The sequence below is a fragment of the Lagopus muta genome, chromosome 16, assembly GCF_023343835.1.
Source record: "Lagopus muta isolate bLagMut1 chromosome 16, bLagMut1 primary, whole genome shotgun sequence".
Taxonomy (NCBI): Eukaryota; Metazoa; Chordata; class Aves; order Galliformes; family Phasianidae; genus Lagopus; species Lagopus muta.
This window is the reverse complement of record NC_064448.1, coordinates 4,511,803-4,535,367: the sequence shown is the minus strand read 5'-3', so window position 1 is coordinate 4,535,367 and position 23,565 is coordinate 4,511,803. Positions and strand designations below refer to the sequence as shown.

General features: G+C 45.0%; 1 protein-coding gene across 1 annotated transcript; it reads right to left on the bottom strand.

Moving 5' to 3' along the window:
• Window positions 1-477: 477 nt before the first annotated feature.
• On the bottom strand, window positions 478-23,328 carry PRPF6 (pre-mRNA processing factor 6). Its single transcript, XM_048963356.1, has 21 exons — window positions 23,165-23,328; window positions 22,415-22,583; window positions 21,546-21,664; window positions 20,859-20,937; window positions 19,946-20,122; window positions 18,969-19,124; window positions 18,326-18,420; window positions 17,723-17,879; window positions 17,344-17,506; window positions 14,821-14,939; window positions 14,081-14,299; window positions 12,562-12,684; window positions 11,848-11,969; window positions 10,617-10,755; window positions 9,552-9,671; window positions 8,668-8,844; window positions 7,672-7,805; window positions 7,101-7,192; window positions 4,856-4,970; window positions 2,505-2,631; window positions 478-1,741 (listed from the first exon to the last, which is right to left on the bottom strand). Exons 1-21 carry the CDS (start codon window positions 23,233-23,235, stop codon window positions 1,589-1,591), a joined length of 2,826 nt encoding a protein of 941 aa, XP_048819313.1. The 5' UTR covers window positions 23,236-23,328; the 3' UTR covers window positions 478-1,588.
• Between the last annotated feature and the right edge of the window lie 237 nt (window positions 23,329-23,565).

The following is a 23,565-nucleotide window of genomic DNA, read 5'->3' as shown; positions in this document are numbered from 1 at the left end:
CGGCGTCCAGGAGGAGAATGCAGCCCAGCCCTGGCATTTCCTCATCTCCAGGGCACCAAACCCTTGGAGATGATGCTGACACCTGAGCAAGAAGCAGGGGAAGCCACTGATCCTGCCCTGCAGCACACGGCTGGGGGGAGATGCTCCAAACACTCCCACAGCTCAGGAGTTTCTCCAGCACAAAGAGCCACGCCACTGTGGTTCCAACCACCCCAATCCTGCAGCCATCAGAGCTGTTCAGAGCCCTGTCTGTCCCAGCCTCCTTCCTTTCCCACAGTCCGTGTCCCCATCCTGCTCCTCAGCCTCCTCCTGCTTCACCTTCCCATAAACCCACAGACATCATCAGGGCACCCTAAGCAAATCTCTCAGCACGTCCACAACCCCATTCCCAGAGCAGAGAGAGCCTGGTAAGCTGCAAGCTCCCACTATCACACCCACTCTTCCCATCAGAGCACAAGGCAAGAACCATTCAAAGAGAACATAAGGAAACAAAGCACAAGCTGTATTTTATACATATTTTACCAGCTAAAACCTTTGATAAGGTTTTCTCCTTCCTCCATCTAAATACATTATATGACACACACACACAGACCCAAATACTTTTCATGTATCTAAGTTCAATGAATGATCACAAGAAAGTTATGTTCATTAGGTCAAAATAATACAGATTCCAAGCATAGAAAATTAAAGACAGCTTACAAAGGGTCCCAAGAACACCAAAGCTCTCCTTCCAAAGCATTCACTTCCTGAAGGTGGTCATCCAAAACACGCACAGTAAAAAGCAGCTGGCACTGTAAAAGTGCAACTTGTCCCAAAGGCTTGAATGAAATCTTATTCCTTTAAAGGGATTTCAAGGATTGCTGGATTTTTGCCTCATTACTTTAAAATATGACTGTGCTTAATGAAATCGGGCATCTAGAAGAATAAGGTTATACTATGTACATCTTAGAAAAAGAAGGCTCTAAAACACTGTGGAATTTCACAAAATGCTCCATCTAGTCAGGTTTGAGGAATACTGAGCTGTGCTGCAGTTTGCCAGCAGAGATCAACTAGAAATAAGGATCACCCCAGCCGTGCCCCTCTGCTGCCCAGCTTCACCCCAGCAGAACCCCCCCACCTCCTCCAAGGGGGTTCAGACACAACAGAACAGTTGGGCCACTCACTACAAGCAGTGCACAGAGGGGACAAAGGCAGGCACTTCATGCTGCAGAGGAATCCAGGGCCGCTGCTGAAGGTCAGAAACCACACAAGCAGTAATGAAGGCTTGTGGTTAGAGAGGATTCAGGTATCAGAACAAAAGTGCCAACGCAGCCTTACAGAACTGCTCAGCTCCCCTACAATTTACACCAGCAGCAACACACAGAGGAGGTTCAGATACATTTGTGCTAATTACTGCATTGTGTGAGCCTACAGCACTATTGCTGGAACAAAGAGAAGGAATCAGCATTTCTCTTGGAGGAAAGACCTTTCACATTGCCATCTATCTCCTGTCCTCTGAGCTCTGTGCCACTGCGAGGGCGAAAGAACTGAAAGCAGGGAAGCAGACAAGTCCTACAGAGGTGATCGATGTGGCTGAGGCCAGCAAGGTCTAGAAGGTATTTTTCAGCTTGGCTGCCACAAGCACAAGAATCTCCCCAATCTTCTTCTGCCAGTTCACTATGTCTTTGGAGACATCACACCAAAGCTCTCCGTGGCGGGGCTCAGCGTTCTCACAGCGCTTCCTCACCTCTTCCTGTTGCTCCTGCACCAAAGAGAAATGACAAATTTCAAGTCTGTAAACGCTCTGGTTTGTTCCAAAGGGCCAAACATTTCGTAGTCTTCTCCCTGATTCAAACCCTTACCCAAAGCCTTCCTTCGCCCCCCAGTCCCCACTAAGGGAGGTAAGGAAGGAAGTTTTAATTTCAGCAGCAGCTCTCCTGCCTTGCTGGACCAAACTGGCCTAACTACAGTCAAGCAGGTTTGGGCTACCCCAAAGAAACTGCAGCAGAAGTTTCCTTTGTGTTACTGCCCCACAGGTCAAGCGAGAGGCCTCTGTGAAGTCAGAAGATAAGACTTCCATCATTTCACTAATATCAGGCAGTGAAAACTGCCATAGAGATTAGAAGTGTTCCTCCAGCTGTGCCCACAGGCAGCATGTGCTCAGCACTCAGCACTCAACCTAGGACAAGTTGCACAAATCTAGCATCACAACTGCAGGAAAAGCCTCCCATGGGAAAGCTTGCATTTTACAGGAGGAAGATTGATTTCATAGGTCTTTGCATGAACTAGCATGACTGCGGATAGCAAAGCAGCCAGGAAGACAGCTCTGCTAATGACAGTGCCTTTTAGAAATCACCACACGTGTCTGTGCATGCTCATTTTTTCATGTGACAGCTTCAGCCTCCTGCCTGCAAGCCAGCCAGGCAGTAGCAGCATGCTGTGCCCAGCACTGCAGCAATTCCCAACACCAACCAGGGATTCCTGCTGCCTTCCCTGGCTCCCTGTGTTTCCAGGTGCACACTCACCTCTGTGCCATGCTGGAGCTCAAACTTGTAGAAGAAAGCCCAGGCATCTCCCAGGTCAGAATCAATCTTCACCGTTCGGTGGAACCATTCACGGGCCTTCGTTATTTTACGCTCACTCCAGAATAATCTGTTGGGAAAAGCAAATAAACAAACGTCCTCTCCAGGGGAATACAGCAAGCTGCAAGCACTGTGCAGGTATTTCATCTCTTTGTTCTCCCAAGAAGGAAACGCCAGGTTCTGTGCTCCCCCAGGGAAGGGAAGAGACACGAGAGAACTGAGCACCTCCACTGCCTCCTGTGCTCACAGCCAAAGGAAGAGACAGACACTCCAAAGAAGGGCAGTACTCACTACTTTTTGAGCTCACTCCTTGCTAACTTAACTGTTTATGAGGTTGGATAGTGATAGGACAACGGGGAATGGTTTCAAAGTAAGACAGGGGAGGTTTAGGTTGGATATTAGGAGGAAGTTTTTCACACAGAGGGTGGTGAGGCACTGGAACAGGTTGCCCAAGGAGGCTGTGGATGCTCCATCCCTGCAGGCATTCAAGGCCAGGCTGGATGTGGCTCTGGGCAGCCTGGTCTGGTGGCTGATGACCCTGCACACAGCAGGGGGTTGGAACCAGATGAGCATTGTGCTCCTTTGCAACCCAGGCCACTCTATGACTCCTTCTATGATTTTAACTCATTCATTTAATTTTGCTGTGGGAAGGAATAGGATTATATACATCCAACTATTTTCTTTCTCTTCACTTCTTATTATTTCAAGTTGATTTTAGCATCTTAACAATTAACTTCAAGCAGTTGCAATCGTACACATGTTAACAGAGCCACGACCGCATGCGACCACGCACACTAGGAATGCTCTCCTGCCATCCCCACCTTACAGGGAAAGACAAGTATGCAACACTCCAAGCTCAAACCCAACCCTGGCACACAGCCCAACGGCTGCCATTTCAAAAAAGGCACTTGTGAATCCTGAAATTTCTCCCCAGTAATTAACCAGCTGAGTCAATAGCCTATTGGTTTCATTCCTGTGCATTAAAGAGTTCATTTGAGCTAGTAAGGTCCTTATCAAATCAAACAGCCATCCCTCATAAAGGGCTTAGCCAGCCATAAAATTATACAGCTTATGTGATTGTTTTTAAGCCCTATAATACTCTTGATTGTTCCGTGTTAAATAAACTGTGATTTAAAAGGGCACCAACAATGACAGCAGAGGCTAAACACCTGCAAGCGGTGGCCATGTTCAGAATCATGCTTCAAGCTTTCCAGAGATGTGTGACTGATCGCAGTATTAGCACACCTACAAGCAAGTCACAATGGAAGGCAGAAGCTGTTTGTGTTGGGATTAGCTGCTAAACTGCCTGAGGTTGCACCAGAAAGTGCCTAGAAGCTGTTTCAGCAGAAGTTAACAGTTTTCTCACTTGCTGCTAAGGCAGAACAAGGCAGCTGTTATCTGTCAGAACCCAGTGTTGCAGTCACTGGAGTGTATCCTACAGTTTTCTTTGGCCTATAAAACAGAGTTGTGAAAGAATTGGGCAATTCTCTGGGCAACGTGCTTTGTGCATTAACCTCTGCTGGTGTTCACAGGGGAAGAGAAGGTTGTTCCAGTCGTAACTGCTGTGGGCTGCAATCAGATCAGAAAGGATATGGTGGGAGTCAATTCTAATTCCAGCTGTTCATCACTGGAAACCTCACAACTTCATCTAGAAGCAGACAATTCCTAGTAGGCTATCTCCCTGTTCCATGAAGCAAACTACAGTGTGACTTGTAGTCTGCATTCCAGGAAGGGCCACAACTGAAAGAAAACTGACAGAGCAGAAATTTGTGAAGGGAGAAGGCTAGAACAGCACAGGCTGGCTTAAGATTAGAAGTATCTGACAATCTAGGATAGAGAGGAAGGATGAAGAGTACAGCATCAGCCACTTAAAAAGCAAACAACAACCAGCCAAAACGGTTCATATTTCCAGAAATACTTCAAACATATGCTGTAAAACCTAAGTAGGCCCAGCTCATCTGAAAGCATGCCAAAATTTAAGGGGCACAAAGATGGTTTTCACAAACTGCCAATAGCCAGCAGTAGAAAAGGACTTTGTGAATGTCTTACTGTCCATGCTGCTTTCCCAAACCCACCAGAACAGCTTGAGGGCAGGCTGACATCCCTTGTTTCGAATCAAGGGAGAGCAGCAGATTTGCAGTTACTAGGAGACAGCTTGAGAGCTGCTTCTTGCTCTGAGGCTGATTAGAGCTGCTGCAGCCAGCATCACGTGGTCGTACTCAAGTGCAATGTTTCATCAGGGATGCAGCTACACACAAAGAAGTGTCTTTACTACATCAAGCACAGGAACTTACTTGGCCACAGCCAGCAGAACATGTGGGTCATGCTCACACTTCTTCAGGGCATCCACACTCTTGGTCTTCCGTTGTGGTCGCGCTTCAAGGAAAATTGCCTCTGACCACAGGATTCCTTTTATCAAGTGAAGTAGAAAGATTGTTTAGTGTGAATCAGAGATTAATCCTCCCTTAGCACGTGCCATCAGGCCAGCACTCCATAAAGCAAGCAGTAGATGGAGATATTCAAGACCTGCCTGGATGCCTACCTGTGTGACCTGCTGTAGGGAACCTGCTTTGGCAGGGGGGTTGGACTCGATGATCTCTGGAGGTCCCTTCCAACCCCTACAATTCTGTGATTCAGTACTACTGTGCCCATCCCAGAAGTCATCCCTGCACCTCCACCTCACCTCAAATCACTCTTTCAGCAGGGATGCTTCATTCAGTGCTCTGAAATGTAGCAACAAGCCCTCAGTTCTGAATGTTTTTGTACCACGACACCCGTGTGCATGAGCACAGAGCTGAAGTCTTTCCCATAGACACTGCACGCAGCAGAGGGGAACTCATTAGCAGCAGCAAACTGCTCTGACTGGAAAGCTACAGTGGCAGGTGAAGTCCCACTTGGGAGCAGTCTCATGGGTGCCAAAGAACAGCACAGTATTATTGATGCTGGCTCTCCACGCATTCGACGAAGGACACGGGGCAGGAAAGCTGGGTTTAATCCCCAGTTCCTTTTATTGCCAAAAACAAGAAAGGAAACATGCTCAGAGGAGCATGAAATGTTCAGTTTCTAATGTCAGTCAACCATACCTGCTGATCACTTCAAGGCAAAGCCTGAAAGCTTGGGACTGCCAGGACTCTATCAAAGCTCACTTCCCATAAACTGCACGTGGGAATTTACACCGACTCAGATGACAGCAGTGACAGACTGCAGCAGAATTCTTCCCTTCCTGTTCACAAGATTTACTCTTTACATACAGACTCAAACCATTTTCACAGACCTCTGTTTTCAGGCCTGCTGAGGATACAAACACCATTGTATTTCAGTTTTATCTTTTGTGCCATCTACCTATGTCAGCCATAAGGAACGGCAACCAGATCAGCAACTGATGGGCACAGGTCTCTGTGGGTGTCCAGCAAACTAAACCTTGTTTTTTCTTCTTGGTCTGCAGAGTTTTAAGAGTTGAAAGTTGTTTTGTTTAAACAGAATCTGAGATCTTACTGCCTATTTCCACTGCAACAGGCAGATTCTGCAAAAGAGCCTGAGGCAGCAAACAAGAAGTGTTAGGTCATTCACAACACAAGGCTGCTATTGCTTTGTTGAGCCACTCACACAGCAAGCAGCTTGCAGTGAGTTTATCAAGCCACAAAAGTCACTTAATTCCCATTATTTCAGTGGGGTGACTTAAGCAGTCATCAATTAAACACCTTTCAAAACCCAGCCTGAAGGCAAACTAAAAAGGCTTGCCCTGTGGTAGGTTACTACTCTTCCTACTTAAGTGACATCTCTCCAATGATATCAACATGCTTAAAGAATTAAGCCTTGCCACAATTCTGTCAAAAATATAAAAAAAAAGAAACATTATGCACTTTCTCCTCCAAACCCAAGAGGCAAATGCTTCCATTGCTGGTTAGAACCAACTGACTGACTTAAGGAAAGGCAAATGGGGCATATATCATAAGCTAAAATAACCAAAAAGCAGGACTAAATGCTCATGGCACACAATCCCCTTATCATAACTGACTGAAATTTGCTGTCAGTGCAAGTTGTGAAGCACTCAAGCCTCAATAGTAGTGTAGTGTAGTAGTGTAGTGTAATCGGTGCAGGCAAGCCAACAGCAGGAAGTCTCCCCCAGCCAATTATATTCCAATGAGACAGGGGAAAAAAAAAACCATCCTTTTTCCACCAAACTGCCTAATTATAGAAGCTTGAGAGACTTTCTTCAGTTTTAAACCTTGGCACAGACTTCCACCAGCTTCAGAGCAAAGCCACCCGTATCCATCCTTATTTTGCACCAAACCTCTTGATAAACCATGGAGCGCAGAACCAGTGCTGCCACCACCAACCCACGTCCCCTTCCATGTGAGGCACTACAAAGCAACCAGCATTATTCACAAAACCCTCAACACTCCCTTTGTGAGTGGGAAAACGACTGACACTTCTCTAAAATGAGATGTGGCCAGAAAGGATGCCTTGGAAAAAGATGAGCCTTCACTAACTGAGCAAACACAACTGTGCTTAAGATAAACATGAGATCCAACCCACCTGAATTTGGGCATTCCTGCAAGGCCTTGGCCATCAGAGTATTTGCAATGTTCTTCAGCCCAGCTCTGTACTCCAGTCTCACAGACTCCAACCTGGTGACAAAGACACCCAGTGATGATATTTATTGTAACACATTCACTGTGTACAAATCAACTCTGAGTCATCTGAAAGTCACTGGCAATTACAAACACATGTCTGTGTGAACACATGCACATTATGGACTTCTTCCCACCCCTCTCCATTTAAAAACACATCATTTTACAACGACCCAGTCAATTTCTCTTATCATTTTTAATCTACAATAGAAACAATGCAATAGAAACAAAAGACCCCTTGATTTTCATGTTCTCTGCACTACAGCTATGTGTAAAGAAACAACGGGTCCCCAGCTCCTTAGAGTAGCTACACTCTAACCCTCCAGAGCCCTTCTGATATTCAGAAGCTGTTAAACCAGAAGAAATGCTAGGATAGGTGAGCTCATAAGCTTTGTGAGCAAATACCTGAGGTGCAAGACACCCAAAGCGTGCACCAGCCTTACAGCTCAGACTAAATTCACATCTACACAACTCACCAGAGATCTGCATTCTTTGGGTTCTTCAGACGAGACTTTTCCAAGATGGCCCTTGCTCTGGTCAACTGCCCCACCTTCTCTTCCAGTCTGGACAGCAAAAGCCACAAAGGTATGGAATGGGGACACTTCTTCAGCTGTTTAACATAATAACAAAAGGTAAGGTCAGTCTGTAGATCTGAAAACACTATAACTCCCCATAGAAAAGGAATTCCTTCCTTACATCTTCATGAGTTCAGAACTGAGATAAAGGTGACCACATCTCTTAAATTTCTCCTAGTTAATTTTATAGCACTGAGCAATAGAAATCTAGTTTCTGCTATAACCAAAACTGCAAGTACACCAGCTATGGCTGAGCTATCCCAGTGCCAAGCACAAAGAAAGAGTACATCTCCCTTAGCAGTACATCTATATCCTGTGCTCCACCTAGAGATGGAGAGCTCTAACAAATAACGAATTCACATCCACAGAGCATGCAGGAAACACGCTGCCCTTGAAGCTCACCAAGTCATTAGGATACAGACACTGGCAGAAACCTGCTCCCCTGTTACTTTCAGGGCAGATGAATTTCAGGAGCATTTCTACACAAGGACACCAATTACCATTTAAAAGACACAGGAGCACCCAGTGGATCATCTCTTTTTACAGTGCTTATCTAACCTCATTAGCAGGGTCTTCTGTTAAGTTCTGCTGTTAGTCCTTGCAGGTCTGAGAGAATTACTGTGTAATGACTTTCCTGCTAGCGAGTAGCCAAGCATACAGCAAACTCTCTCAAGCAAGAAAGTGAATTTTGCACGTGCAATACTGGCTAAGAGATAAATTCTCAGTGCTTACTTCAACACCCTAATATTTTTTGTTACTGTTTTAACCAATGATAGGGAGAGAGCAGAAATTACCTCTACAGTTAATCTGGAACAGAGCCCTCTCCATCCTGACTTGCAGACAGACATCTGTCCATATCACAAGCACACAGCAAGCTTGCAATAACATTCATCTTACCCCTTGATTGTAAGCCTCCCTTGCTTTCTCTACCAGCTCTTTTTGCTCCTCGATTTGTCCCTTCATCATCCACAGTTTGGGGAAGTCTTCGTAGTGCTTTAGGGCTTCCTCACAAAGCTCCTGTGCTGCAGCAATGTTTCCAAGCACCCATTCCAACTTCACAGACTTCATGAAGACCTGAGAAAGAAGCCAGAGGTTTTTATCATTAGCAGCCACTGCAGGACAAAAAACAAAAAGCAACAAGAACAAGAATTGTGTCAGTGCAGTGGATTCCCACGTTTGTGCATTCATTGGAAAGTTATTCATGAGCTGCAGTTTGGAGCAGAAGCCTCCTTGACTGACAGAAGAGGAGGATAATCTAAAAGATCCAATTTTCCGCATAGCAAACCAGGCTTTTTCTCTTACTTGGACAAACTGAAATGATTCTGTGTGCACAGCTAAATATTGACAACATTTATCACACCAGAAGTAACTGCGAGGTAAACACAGGACTGTAGCTTTAAACAGACCCGACGAGCGCTGCCTTTAGCGCAGCATAACTGAGCCTTCTGCAAAAAATACTTTCACTCTTTCCTCCAAGACACGCTTTTATGCAACAGGAACATTATACAAACAGCTGTAAAGTGGGAATTTCCTGACTTTTGCCATTTGTGTGAAAAAAAAAATAACCAACTTGAAACCCTTCACTTGATCCTAGCCTCTGTTCCCATCATGCCACAACTCTGTGTTGCAATTTGCTGGAGAAGTGCTACGGTGCCTGCAAAAGGCAATGGCAAGGAGCCACCGGGTCAATCACTGGAGGCCATGGAACAGAAGGAGCTCCTGCTTACCACTCAGCTCCCCCATGGCCACGAGCAGCCTCTCCACCCCCCTCACATCCCTACCCTTGCAGTGGGGGCACTGCTGCGAGCTTTTGCCAGCAGCCTCCTTGCTCTTTCATATTCATTGTTTTCCGACTCCAGCTTGACGGCAGCCAGCCAGATCTCCTCGCTGTTGGGGTTGGCCTGCGAGAACACAAAGTGACAGACAAATGCATCCAGTGAATCAACAGCAGATTTAATCCCTCGTTTGATCCAGATTAAAATTGAAGTCAGAGCTCTGTCAATCCACATTAGGACTTTTTCTTCACTTCAAGCTCCTCCCAAACTTCTTTGACCTTTGAAGTTCACAGAAATTCTATGAAGCAGATGCACAACACAAAGATATATTTCAGTTGAAATGTTGGATGCCTCTCAACTGTTGAAAAGCGTTAATGCTTGATCTCCTGAACTTGCAGTTCAACTACTGCAAAAATCAGAGAGTCTGTCACAGTGAGACCCTCGCTTCATTGTCCCTGAACAAAATGCTGAAGCTCAGATTCCCAGCAGAGGGCTGTGAAAAGCACTCCTCCAGGACAAGTCATTTCAGTCACAATCATATCAAGGAATCTTCAGAATATTCACAAAAACAACCAAGATCAAATTTAGGAAATAGGACTCTTTCACCTCCTTGCTGAGGAGCTGCCGTTTATTTTTGCTCCTCAGCTCCTGAGGCCTCATTCCACATCAGAACTGTACCTCTCTGCCCATCTTCCAGCATCCAGTGGACAAATCACTTTGCATTAGAGCAGTGGATTTGGTCCAAACCAAGGTAAAACAGCAACCTCACTAATTGGGGCAGATCACTACCCTGTCAAGTGTGAAGACAGATGAGCAAGCACAAGACAATGCAGATCCATGGCTGGGTATGGTAGAAGCAACGCTACTCACAGTAATGATCTGTGAACTCAACTTGGTGTGGTAACACTAAGAGAGCAGTAATGCATTCTTGCTTCCAGCTTACTAATATTTTACATTTCTGAACATTTTTGACAAACAAAACTATCAAAGAACAGAGGAAACCTCCTCATACCAAAAGGTGGCAGCAATCAGGTGAGCACTGACACCACTACACAAATTTAACATACCCACCTGGAAAGCCAGGGCCAAGATGCTTCTGGCTGCTGGCACATCTCCTGCCAGCCACTTCGACTTGGCTCCCATGAGCCACAGCACCTCTGCTTTGGGACAGTGAGCAACAGCTCTCTGCAAAAGAGCCTCCAAGGATTCTCTGAGACAAGAAAGAGCAAGTTACAATCGCTCGAAGCGCTGCCAAAGGCGAGCTCTCACCCCCGGCTTCCACTATCACTCAGTGCTATAAATACTGTTGCAAAGTCCAACGCTGTAAACCTTGATAAGCTGTTTCATAACAAGGAAAGGGTGGGGTCTTCTCTTCCACAAGTGTTCTGAAATCAGTGCTCCACAAACGGCTCATTGTTCAGACACCTTTGTTTGATGGCTGCTGCAGGGAGGCTCTGAGCACAAGCAGCTCGTTTGTCTTGGAGAGAGCCAGCCTTCTAAACAAAGCTCAGCAGAAACTGAGACAGGAAGTTTTTCAGAATTATTAGATGAAGCTGGCCTGATCTTACTGACATTTTCTTCCTCCTCTGGAAAATGCACTTCATGTAGAACAAGGAGCTTAAAGGCCAGCCACCACAGGAAAACACGGGAGAACAACATCAAAGGCAAGGACACACTTGTTCCACAGGCATGACACACAACCCTGCCTCTACAGTCACTTCCACACAGCAGCCATGTTAGCTTTAGCAAGACTAATTCTATCTGCATGAGGGGTTTATTATACAGCTTGCTTCATTATAAACTCTGTACAGAAAGATTCAGATGTGTGGAGTTTCACAAATAAACACCAAAATAAGAGGCCTAAGCTGTGACAGCATAATACTCATTCATAATTTGACATTATGAGAAAATGCCAGAGATGCTCAGGCTCAGTACTAAAGCAGTTTATCTACAAAAGCTAAACAAAACACTTGCTGCATTTCTTGGCAATATGCTACTCTGTATTCCCAATTTTTTCTAGGAATGCTTTCTCAAAGATGACCACCCTACCTCACTTATTCATAGCTACTTCCATCAAACAGCCTCTTTTCCTAAAGCACTCTTTACGATCTCACAAAGAAAATAAGCAACCTGACCACAGCAAAGGTCTGCAAACAACACCACTGAGCTCTCACCAGCTGAACTAATTCTGTCTGTGGAACAGCACACTTCATTGCTGACCCTGTGGCTCTTCTACCTTCCCAATCAATCGCATTGCATGCAGAAGGAACAAGACTTTCAGAGGATGATGCAGTGCACGTACCTTGTTCCATGGTTCTTTTCAAAGTATGCTGCTCTCAACCACACGCTCTTCTTGCTTGGGAAAACTTGCAAGGCGTAAGCATAAATGGCTCGGGCACATTCCAGAGCATTATGAGCAACACACTAAGGAAAAGCAGAGCAGAAGTCAGCTTAAAGTTGCAGTGAAATCAAGAGCAAGACAGAACAACACACGTGTAATTCAACACAGAACTCGGAAACTTACTATATGAATTGAGGCATTACCTATTTTGATATCAGCTTTTAAAAAGGAAGCCCAGAGGAATGTTCCAATTGTCTCTCCATGTATTGTGACAAAATATAATTCAGTTTGTAGTGCATATTTAAACTACTCCCCAAATACAAAGAAGACGTGGTAAAACTTTTATGCACTCTCTGCTCAATCCTACATCACCTCTTCAACTACAACGCTTACGCCTCAAAACTCAACTCTGAATTTGTTGAACAAGACCTTAATCTTCATTGACAGCCCATAAAGAAAGAAATCAGCAAACAATCTATTAAGAGTCACCAGCTTCCTGCTTAATGAAGGCTCAAGTCTGAAATAAAGTTCTCCAGAGGCAGACTGGCCAAACGCAGGCAGATGCTGTGCGCATCACATCCACTTTCAGTGATTAAAACAATCTTACTTTCCTGGCTCCAGCTCCACTTCCCCCAGTTTAGGAAAAAAACCCCACAGCAGCACAGCTGGACGTACACTGTCTGCATCTTCCATCCAGGTGTGCTTCCTGTCTTCTTCCTCAATCCCAATCCCAATCACAGCTCGCATGATCGCCTGGCACGTGGCCACACTTCCAGCTTTATCACATTCCTCAGCATCCTGGGGACAAGAACAAGAGCTGCTCATTTTGAGACACCAGCACAGTAAGTTAGATTCTGCAACACCAACTGCTGATCTATAAGCACGTGAGGGGACGTTACAGGTCCCTGTGTGTTACAAATGCCTTTACTTAAACACATCCCAACACCAGAGAGCACACCCACAAGGAAGGTGCTACAGCTGCACACAGAAACAATCTGAATGGTGACAACGTGTGACCTTTCCAGCACCACCTCTGGGTTGGGCCATATAGAGATTCTGCCAATAGGAAATGCAGAATTAGAGAAGAACTGTAGCATCACAACCACTGAGCTTCCTGCAGCTTTGGGTTGTTATTTTTTAGGTCTGCTAACAGCAATGGAACAGCTGTAAGTACTGAAAAGGAACTCACTGAAAGACAAGGATGCAAAGGGTGGTGTGGTGCTGCTTTTTAAATAGAAAAATGGAAATCAATCTTTAATTGTTACAGTGCTGTAAACAAAGTTGTAACTCATTTAGATGCTAGCAAGAATATCTGTTTAATATTAAATACTTTGTTAATTACTGTCACTCTCTTAAACACTAGCAGGAACATTTTGCTGCCTGGACCCACTGCAAGTGGTACCAGTAGTAAATTGGTTTACAGGGTTATTTTTAAAGACAGCAACTGTAGATATTCAGAAGGAAATTTCTTTTAACTTGAACATCAAGCCACTTACTTGTTATTTAACAACAGTATTTGAGGAGTCTCACTAACTGGGACACTCAAAAATCGCAGTTTTCCAAGGTGACCAAATCACTGAAATCCACAGAACTTTTTGCTACTTTTCTAGCACAAAAGTTCCAGAATAGGATGATGTGCCACAGTGGGATGAACCTGCACAGAGGCTGTGCTCTGTAAACATCCTCAGAAAACCTGGCTCCATGTGTTAGCTGTGCCTACTTTGCACAGCCTCAGGAGGCACTGTGAGCCAATGAAGCACTAACAGAATATTTCCTGCCTGCTGCATGTGCAATATTTGTATTGACTTCTCACAGCACCCTCCAACAAAGACCTCTCTGGCAAACAGGTGTCTCTTAAGCCAGAAAAGACATGTGTAAAACACATATAAATCCTTCACTGGAGGCTTAAAGCTTCCCTCCTACTTGAAGCTGCAGCTGCTTCGACTCAAAGCTGGTTATTTTCCAAGAAGTAAATCTGACATTCCACAGCTCAAGCAGCATAATGCCATCCCAGTGGATCACTTATCCCAGCCCTTGGCACTCCTCAGTGTTTTAGTCACCTAATATTTTTCCCCACAGGGACCTCCACTGATAAGCCCAGTGCAAAGCTGGGCTCTAACCTGGCATCAAGAAACAGGAAGCTTCAAAACAGAACCTGAAGGGTTCAGCCGGGTCACTGAGACCAGCCCAATACCTGTATCCATTGCTCTCTGTTGATTTCCACACCGTTGGCCCTCAGAGAAGTGATGGCTCTGTCGATGATTTTCTCCACCATCTGGGTGTTTCCATTGGCTTCCTCCAGCTTGGCAGCAGTAATCCAGATGTGACGATCTGTTGGAATATTCTCACGGGCTTTGTTAAGGACTTTACGAGCGTTCTCATATGTCTCCAGTCTTGCCAGAGCAAGCCACAGCTGCAGAGCAACAAAATATGTACTTTAGATTAGAACAAGGAGGCGACAACGCCTCCGTATGGCAGCAGCAGCCTGAAGAGCTGAGCAGCTTTATTCTGTTTGCTACCAGTTGGCAGCTGTCCTCATGCTGTACAAGCAGGCTGTGGAACACCAATGCAGAACTAGCAGAACCAGAGTCCACCACTGTCCTCAGAGCTAAATCCTGATCACCTCAAGGTACTGCCTTCATTTGGCAGGCTTACGCTCTAATATTTACTGCCTACATCCCTTTTTAAACAGCTGAATAGAAGATGCTTTGGTTCAGCATTCCAGAAACAAGCAGGAAAATTGACACAGGAAAATGAAGTATATAATGACTACTAGACAAGTCAAGGGGGAAAAAAAACCTACAGTCCAGTAGTGATCACATCCTTCTGCCTGGCAGAAAACTACAGTGCTCACCTGCCTTCTGCTTTCAAAGCTCTACTGCTAACCTAAAGCAGAATGCAGGGGGTTCTGTATTTGACCTTTCTCAAGCTTACTTCCACACTAGTAGGGCAGCACTCCACAGCACGGCTCAGCATGATTCTGGCATCCTCAGGTTCTTCCAGCTCCACAGCTGCCTTCCACAAACGCACCGAATTTGGAACATGCTCAAGGGCTGGAGAGGCAAAGACAGCAATGCAAATCAGGAGAAAGAAGTTTACCAAAGAGAAATGCAGTTTTCAAAGACAATACGTTAAAGACTTCGGCCCATTACAGATAAATTCCCTGCAAGAGAAAAGGGAAAGAACTGTAATTCTATTAACTCTTGTTTCAACCAGGGGAACTGAAAGTGAAAGAATAAAAAAATAAAAGAAAATTAAAAAAATATATCTTAATTTTAATTGGAAACAGGTTGGCCAAGACCAGGGCTTTTCCAACTGCAAGCTGTTATTACATCCTGCAGTAAAACACCTGGCTGAGCAAAGCCTCAAATCTCAGCATGGTGAAAGGGATTTCTGTACTCTGATGGATACCTGAGATATTGTTTTAATACATACAACACTGATAAAAAAAACTCCAAATATGTAAGATTTCAGTCTGTACCACTTTAATAAAGAATTTAGACTCTCCAGAATTTCCATGCCTTACATGGATGTGCTACAGCAACTCAGGACTGAACACATCCTTTACCAATGGGGAAAGCATAACTGCAGAACCAGAGAGACGAGGAAAGTTGCATCTAAAACTATTTTGGAATTAGCCTGGCTTCCAGGTATTGCTGTTCTATTAAGCACTCCTGGGAAGGCTGAGGCACACTGCTGAGCATGAACTTCAGAGCACATCTGAGCTCTACAGAAACACACAGAACACTTACAAATAGTGTGCACTGAGGTTTTGGGCATTAACCATTCCACCTCAAGTCTACAGCAGCAGGAGATTCTCCTGAAGCATTTCAGGTGAATAATATCAGCTTGCAAGAGCTGAAAGCACTGCTCAGCAGGACAGAGCGTGTTTTTGTAGATAGAGCATTCGATTTTTACTCTTGAGATGTATTTTGAACACTCAGCTGGCTGTCTCTAGACAGGCTTTAAAAGCTCCAGAGGTTCTGCTGGATGGTAGGAACACACAAAGCCAAGAGACAGAAGAGAAATACACTGTAAGAGACCACCCCTCAGTGACATCACCTGGCCATCAGCCTTCTTTATTTTTGAGTGAACACCAGCTTAAACTGCCTCTTATCTTAAGGCTGTACGTCCAAACAGTTCCAAGTGCTGCATTGCTGATGCTCCCTAGACAGTACAGGAGCACTGTGAAGTTGATTCCTAACACACAGAGACTGCAAGCAGCAGGATAAACTGTATTCCAACTCCAGCAACAGCTTTGTGTCGGAGTTTAAGCAGGTGGTTCCATAAACTGCAACAGGATACAATGCTTAAAGTGAAAGGACAGACTCTGAGCTTAATGCACAAGTAGTTGCTTTCACACAACATGCTTTCCTTCCAGAGCTGGACTTACAAATCTGCTTCTGCTCATGTAAAAGCATTCTCTCATTCAACATCCATTATTATTCTTGCAGAAGAACGGGGTGTCACAGGAGCAGTGTTCCACAGAACAACACACTGTTCAGCCAGGGAAAACAAAACAAGCTACCAAACAGTGCTTAGCGTGCTCTAAGAGGCCATTTCACACCCATATGCAATTTACACACAACAGGAAGAGGCAGGAGGCAACTCACTTTGAAGCCACGTCAACCTAATACTATAGGCTGCATCACAGGGATGTATTAAGTGTATTAAATACAGATCCCTTTCCCTGGCTAGATTCAAGTCCTGAGACATAATCGATGCCATTTGGTTCTCATGAATACAGGCACATCAATTTAAAGTAATCAAAGAACACTGTGAATCTGCAAGGAAAACCTGGGTTCAGGACAACACAACAAACTGCTGTTGGAAGAAAACAGGTTTAGGAAAAGATGGCTATTCCATGAAAGAGAAAAACCTCCCAGGTCAATACCATAAAGACATAAGGTTTTAAAATAGGCACCACACCAAAAAGCTGTTTGTTGAGAAGACAGAAATCACTGCACTAAAACAAATCTCAAGGCCCACAGCGATCAATTACATGAGAACTGCAGAGCCTCTAAAGCTCTTCCACCAGAAATCACTGCAGTTTCCAACAAATTACAGACAATCCAAATCTCATACACAGAGCTGATGTGTTTTCTACAGCATAAGAGATGATGGTCAAAACACCCTTTTCCCCCTCAGACCGTAATTTTTGAGTTGCTTTCATCTATGTCTCTAATCTTCACCACGTTGGAATTGCTTTCAGTAAATAAAACATTGCTTTGCAATTGCTCTGTAACAGCAGCTTTCTGCTGAGAGATGTTTTACAAGTGTGACAGCCACTCTACTCTGACTCAACAGCAGCCATTTCCATACATTATTAACAACTATTTTCACTAAGAAGGCAAAAAGAAGAAAAAGCATTTAAAATCCTACAGATATTCTTGAACAATTTACAGCACAATACAAACAGACTCAGACTGTGTTCCCTGGCCCTGCAGCAGCTCTCACCTTTCCTCAGGACACGCTTCTTTGCACGGATATCTGTCTCCAGCTCTGCTGCTCTTATGTAGATTCGGACAGACTGAGGGAGGTGACGGACAGCTTGGGCCACAACAGCCTTGGCTGTATCTCCAGGCTGAAGCCGAGCAGCTTCTAACCAAACATCTTCACTCTGTCAGGAAAAAAAAGCAGCCTTATTTCATATCAAAAGGATTACTGTGAGCAGGAACACAGAACTTAGCTTTTAGCTGACTACGGGTTCTTTTAGGATTGCACAAAGTGAAGCAGTATCAGCCTATAGCTAACAGCAGCTTAACAGACCTGCTGCTTGTAACCACAGCCTTCCACTGTCCTGCAAGGATCAGCAGGGAAGCAAAGCAATTCTGACCTTGGGGCACATCTCAGTTCCTTTCATGATGAGATTCCGAGCCACCTGCAGTTTGCCAGTGACTTCTTCCAGTCGGGCTGATGCTATCCAGGCTGGTGGATGATGAGGATTGGTTTCTCGTACAGATTTCAGGAGCAAACGAGCTTTTTTGATGTCACTAATGAAGGAGAAAAGACAGGCAGGAACGTTTTCAGCACACTAGCAAACAATTCTCCTGAATCACTAAGTACTTTAGTTCGTTTTTCCACAGCCCCCTCAGATGCACAGTACCTGTGACCTCACACATTTCCATACCGGTGACAACTTACAATGCTACAGCTTGCTAATACTCACTAACATGGCAAGTGCAGAGAGAACTGGTTTAGTATTTAGGTATGATTATTTAGGAGCTACAGCCAGGCACTTGCAGCTGGAAGCTAATAAGCAACAGCACTGAGTTAGCTCATGTTTTATCACCAAAATTTGCACGTTCCAAAAACTCACCTGCCATCCTTTACAAATTAGATGTTAGCTGGAAGCCACCCACTCAGACAGATTTCCATTTACATGCAGGATCACAGCCATTATGAAGAGGCTTAATCAGCTAATCCTTCTTAAACTTACTTGATATCTCCTCCATGTGTGGGAATCATGGAATTCAAATCTGTCAGATATCCTTTCGGGTCCACCACAGTCTGCCCACTCACAGAATCAGACACCTGGGAAAGTCAAGTCAGCACCCCTGAAGTGATCATTCACAGCCCCACAGCCCTCCTGCACACATTCAAGACTGGAAAAGACACTGCTCCTATACAAAGAAATCTTAAGACATTTACCTCTTACCGTGACCAAGGAACCAGCAAAACAAGTCCTTGCTTGCTAGCTTTTTCCCCCCCTCACTTCTAAAATACATGGATTTACTTTTAACTTAGTAGTTAAAAATATAGTACCATTGGAAATACAGAAAGCAAGCAGCTGAGTTTTCAGTCACTAAAATGACTTTTAGCCTTAGCAGTTAAAGCCCATCCTTTTAGTGCAAACCAGATTTAAACAAGAAAATCAATAGAATGGAAGTCAACAACACAAAATGATGCTCTCAGCATTCTGTCCTGAATAAATCCATACATAAGACCAAGAGGTCATAGCTGAGCTATTTCTCCTACCTACCATCCAAGAGAAAGACAGGCTATCCTAAAAGCAGGCCTTAAATAGGAGTACCCCATCCACTCCTGGTACACCTGCAGCAGATTCCTTCTAGCACGCTCACCTGGCTTAGCCTCATATCCATCAAGGTGTTCCTGGCTTGGCCAATCTTCCTCATATCCAATTCACCTGTCCCAGGTGTCATTAAGCCTGGAGTCATTCCTCCTGGGTATGGAGTATTCAAGCCCCCTGGATATGGGGTATTCAATCCACCAAATTGCTAGGAACAAGAGTGAGAGAAACAAATTCTGAACGTGTTTTCTGAGATGCCAGAAAAGAATTCAGGGTCTTTGCCTACCTGCCCTCATTGACTGCCAGGCACAGATGCCAGTATGCTGTCCTACTTCTGACCCTTTCCACTGTGCTGATGACAACACAACTAGAACAGCAGCTTCCTTGAATCACAAGGCATTTCTTACACAGGTTTTACAATTCAGAGGGTAATTACAGATTTAACCAAGTCAGCAAAATAGGAACAAGAAAGTAAATGAAAAATCTGAATACAAGCATGAGCCTAGCACATCTAAACATCAATATCCACAAAGAAATCACAGACATCTGGTGCTGATTCAGGGCTAGCCAGCTACTTCTGTAACAGTATGACCAGAGCATTGCACGGCAGCACAGCAACAATCAAACCTGCCTCACTGTCAACTGAAAACTGAATTTTAATGCAGGCCCCCGGGTTGAGCAAACCACCAGGTGAACTTCATTTGCTGCTTCATTTCTTCAAGACTTCATTGCAACAGAAGCAGACTTTGCTTAAGCACACCAAAATTTCATTATCAAAATTTCATTTCATTATCACCAGCCAGAGAAAAGTAAAACTTTTTGCCTGCTTTTAAGACAGGATCCAAACCTTTGCCGTCCATCCTCAGGCTTTGTCTGCTAATGAGCACGTGCTGAAAGCTTCTAGCAAGCACAGGAGTTTCACCCCCACAGTCCCTCTGACAGACCCACAAACTACAACAGCATTTTCATTAACCCCTGTCTCCACTTACGAAGCACAGCCCAGACCATCAGCTCTGTCTCCATACTCACCGTCTGCCGCGGGTCCACAGATGTGTGATTCTCCCCGGACTGCAAATGCTTTGCAAAGAAGCTGTCAGGGACAGGAGTCAGCTTCTCATAGCGAGGATTCCTCTGGCGTTTGTTCCTGGCATCACCAACCTCTGGAATACTCAGCCATTCCTCTTCTGTGACCTCTGCCAGCTTCCGCTGTTCAAACATGAGTTGTCATCGTTATTTCCTATAGACATGTTTTTCTTCAAGCTCTGATCACAGCCCTTAATGGATCTATTTTCTTTATTTAAAGAATTCAAGATGAATTAAAGACTTGCAGGTCAAATATCAGATGTTTTCCTAATTAAACGTAAAAAAGAATTACATGCACTTAATTATGACTTGGTTTTAGTCCAGTCTGAGATTCCAAATCAATCTGTTCTCAAGCACAGCGCTGCAAATACACAAATTAACCTCAGTGCCTGCAGCAGCACGCTTTATTACTAATCATTAAGCAATAGCTTAAGTGGCATATTTTATTTAACAGAAGATTTAGAGCCAGTAGATCCCTCTCAACTCCTATTCCAAAGGCAACAAATTATTCATCCTCCAAAGATGAAAAGTCTACTGCCCTCTCAAGAACCAAAAGTAACAATTACCCACAAAACAAGAGCATACATTTACATTAATGTCACTAAGCTGTGTAAGCACTGGAAAACAGAGTGAAGAACTATATTCCCACTTGCCCCTAAAGTATCTCACAGTCACCTCCTACAACAGTAACCCTGAATGCAGCTCTCAATCAAGATCCTCTTGCTTTCTCAGGAAAGTAATTCTGATCTGGAGGATAACGGAGTACTTGAACAGAACTGGTGCAAATTAATGCTGAGCAGGCACCTCCCATAACTCACACAGACACATCACAGGCACTGAACACAGCTTTTTTCCTTACTTTCAAGTCTGAGAACTGCTGCTGAATTTTGGGTCGTTCCATTCGGTATTTTTCTATTTCCTCTTTTTCTCGTTGTTCCCTTAGAAAAAGAAGCACTGAAGTTATGCTCAGTCACTTTAAGCAAAGTACCACAGAAAGATGTGTTCCATCCAAAGGCAAAGCCAATTTTTCCAAGCACAGATTACAAACAAGTGTGACAGAGGTCCCCCATCACATAAGGCAAATATTGTAGCATAAAAACAAACATTCCTAACCAAGCAAACTTCAGGATTTACCATCCTCTTAGCTGCAGGTCAGGAGTTTAACAAGTTAACTAACACTGGATTACAAGATGCCCACATCACACAACTTTCCTAATGATTTCCAGCATGCTGTGCAATATGTGAGGTGTCAAAACCATTCCCTCAGCATCTCCCCAGATCATCTTAATGAATGACAGTGAACAAATTCAACCAAACCAAATCCAACTCCAAACCCACTCTCACAGCAAGTTGTGCAAAGCACCCACAACCTTAAGATTTAATGCCACCATGTTTAAGATGCAGTATTTAAACAAATAAAACTTCTCAACACTTCAGCTAGTAGACAAGGATAACATTTACAATGGAAAATGGAGGAGGCAGAAGAAATCTTTGAAACACAAATGAACTAGAAAGCATTCCATATCAATGCTCTAATTAACCCTACCTTCTTTCTTTCCTTCGTTCATCCATCCTTTTATCCAGAGCAGCATAAATAGCATCTGCTTCCTCATCGTCCTTTTCGTAGGGACCACTTGAGAACAGGCTGCCAGCATATCCATTGAACTAAGAATGTGAAGGAAAGGAAAAGCAGCATCCTCAGTTTAAGGCTCCTGTTATGCACTTAGCACAGCCAGCTGCCACTCAGGACATTGAAAACGGGTGAGCAGGCTGCTCCTCACAACACTGCATCACACTGCACATCCCTTGAATGAAGGCAGCTTTCTTCTACCATCCCTGCTGTTTGTTGTCCCTCACCATTCCAAAAGTAAAACTGCTTCAAAGTTGCTTCTATTTCCAATTTGCTTCTGTTAAGCAACAAACAAAAATCTTGTGCATTCTCTTCCATCAATAACTTTTTACTCTAAAGACTACTGAAAGCAAACAAAAATAACACAACATTTAACTAACCAAAGTGGGATTTAAACACCAGAGACCGCACAGGCCACATGAATATGTATCAAAGCACAACGGTTTAGATTTCATTTGTGAAGGAGAACAAAAAAACATATCCTATAAAACACACCAACTGATGTTTTATTTATGGACCTCTTCACGAGACTCTCTGTGCTCCGTATGGATAATAAAACCACAATATGGAGTCCAACAGCAGAATAAAAAACTGCAAACATACACCATTATGTATAATAGACTTTCAATAATGTAAAGGAAGAAAAAAAAGAGTTGTCAGGGGACTACAGGAAATCCTGGCCTTGAATCCTCAGCTCATACAGAGATTCAAAGGAAGAGAGCTGGGAGCTCAGGGATGTCTCTTCTGCCTGGGGAAAAGCATCTCTGGGTCGGTTACCAGATCACCTCATCGTAATTGGTGTCATTCAAATCTTCATCATCATCATCAGCCGTCTGATTCTTCTTCATCTGATCCCCCACCGTCCTTTTCCCTGGCGGGGCATGGCGGTCATCCACCGGGTCGTTGGCATCACGTGCGGGGCCGATATCAGAGCGGGTGGTGAAACCTGTGGCTCTGCGTGGGTAAATCAGAGGCAGCTCTTTAGCACACTGTAACCTCAACTGCTACACAGCCAGCCAGAACTGTTACTTAGAGCCAGGTAATAAAAACATCGCTCTTGTGTAAGCACAGCACCAGCCAGCTCCTATCCTTACTGCTCATAGAGCCAACGTTAGAAAGAAAAGTTAAAAAAAAATAAAAAACAATCCGTTCTTTCGTAGGGGAAAGTTTAGCTACAGACACCGGGATCACAATGCTGACACAACACAGAAAGGCCCATGGGCTGTACAGCACTGCGGGGCGCGGGGATGGGAGAAGGGGGGCTGAGCCTTTAGAAACCAGACAGTCGGGGTCAGTGCTCCCCAGGGCGCCATTTGTGGGCCCCGCAGGAACGGGGCGCTCCGGAGAAGTGACGCAGCCTGACAAGAACCACCCCGCAAGGCGAGGATGCTCCTTCATCGCACCGCCCGGTAGAGAAGCGAGAAAAGAACAAAACGCGTTTCCAAAGGAGGTTCCGCAGGGCCCGAGGCCGGGCCGCGAGGGGCAGCGGGGCTGGGGAAGACCGAGGGGTACCGAGGGCCTGGCAGCGGACTCACCCGCGGCCCAACCCCGGCACGTAGCCCAGGGGCGCGGGCATGCCCAGGAACGGCTTCTTCTTCTTGTTCATGGCGGCGGCGGATCAGCCGAGGCAGCGGCGACGGCGATGGTGAATGCGGCGGAAGCGGCAGCGCGAGTGGGCGGGGCTACCCAGAGTGCAGCGCGGCACTTCCGCTCCCGCGGGAGGCGCAGGGAGCAGAGCGCCCCCTCGTGCTGCGGAGGTCTCGAGGAGAGGCGTTTGAGCCGAATGCGCATGCGCACAGCTGCGGGCACCTGAATGTGTGCTCACACGCGCGTGCATACGCGTGTGCAAGCTCACGGGCAGCCCTGCACAGACACCTGCACGCTTCCTGCACTTGTGCGCCTTTGCATACGCACCGGCAAGCTTCCATGCATACAT

What these genes read in the sequence shown, in the direction of transcription:
- PRPF6 (XM_048963356.1), bottom strand. Translation starts at nt 23,235, where the DNA reads ATGAACAAGAAGAAGAAGCCGTTCCTGGGCATGCCCGCGCCCCTGGGC. An exon ending in GAAAAGAACCATGGAACAAG is followed by an intron (nt 10,756 to 11,847) that starts GTACGTGCACTG and finishes TTCTTGTCTCAG; the next exon opens with AGAATCCTTGGAGGCTCTTT. An exon ending in GCAGGAATGCCCAAATTCAG is followed by an intron (nt 4,971 to 7,100) that starts GTGGGTTGGATC and finishes ACTTGATAAAAG; the next exon opens with GAATCCTGTGGTCAGAGGCA.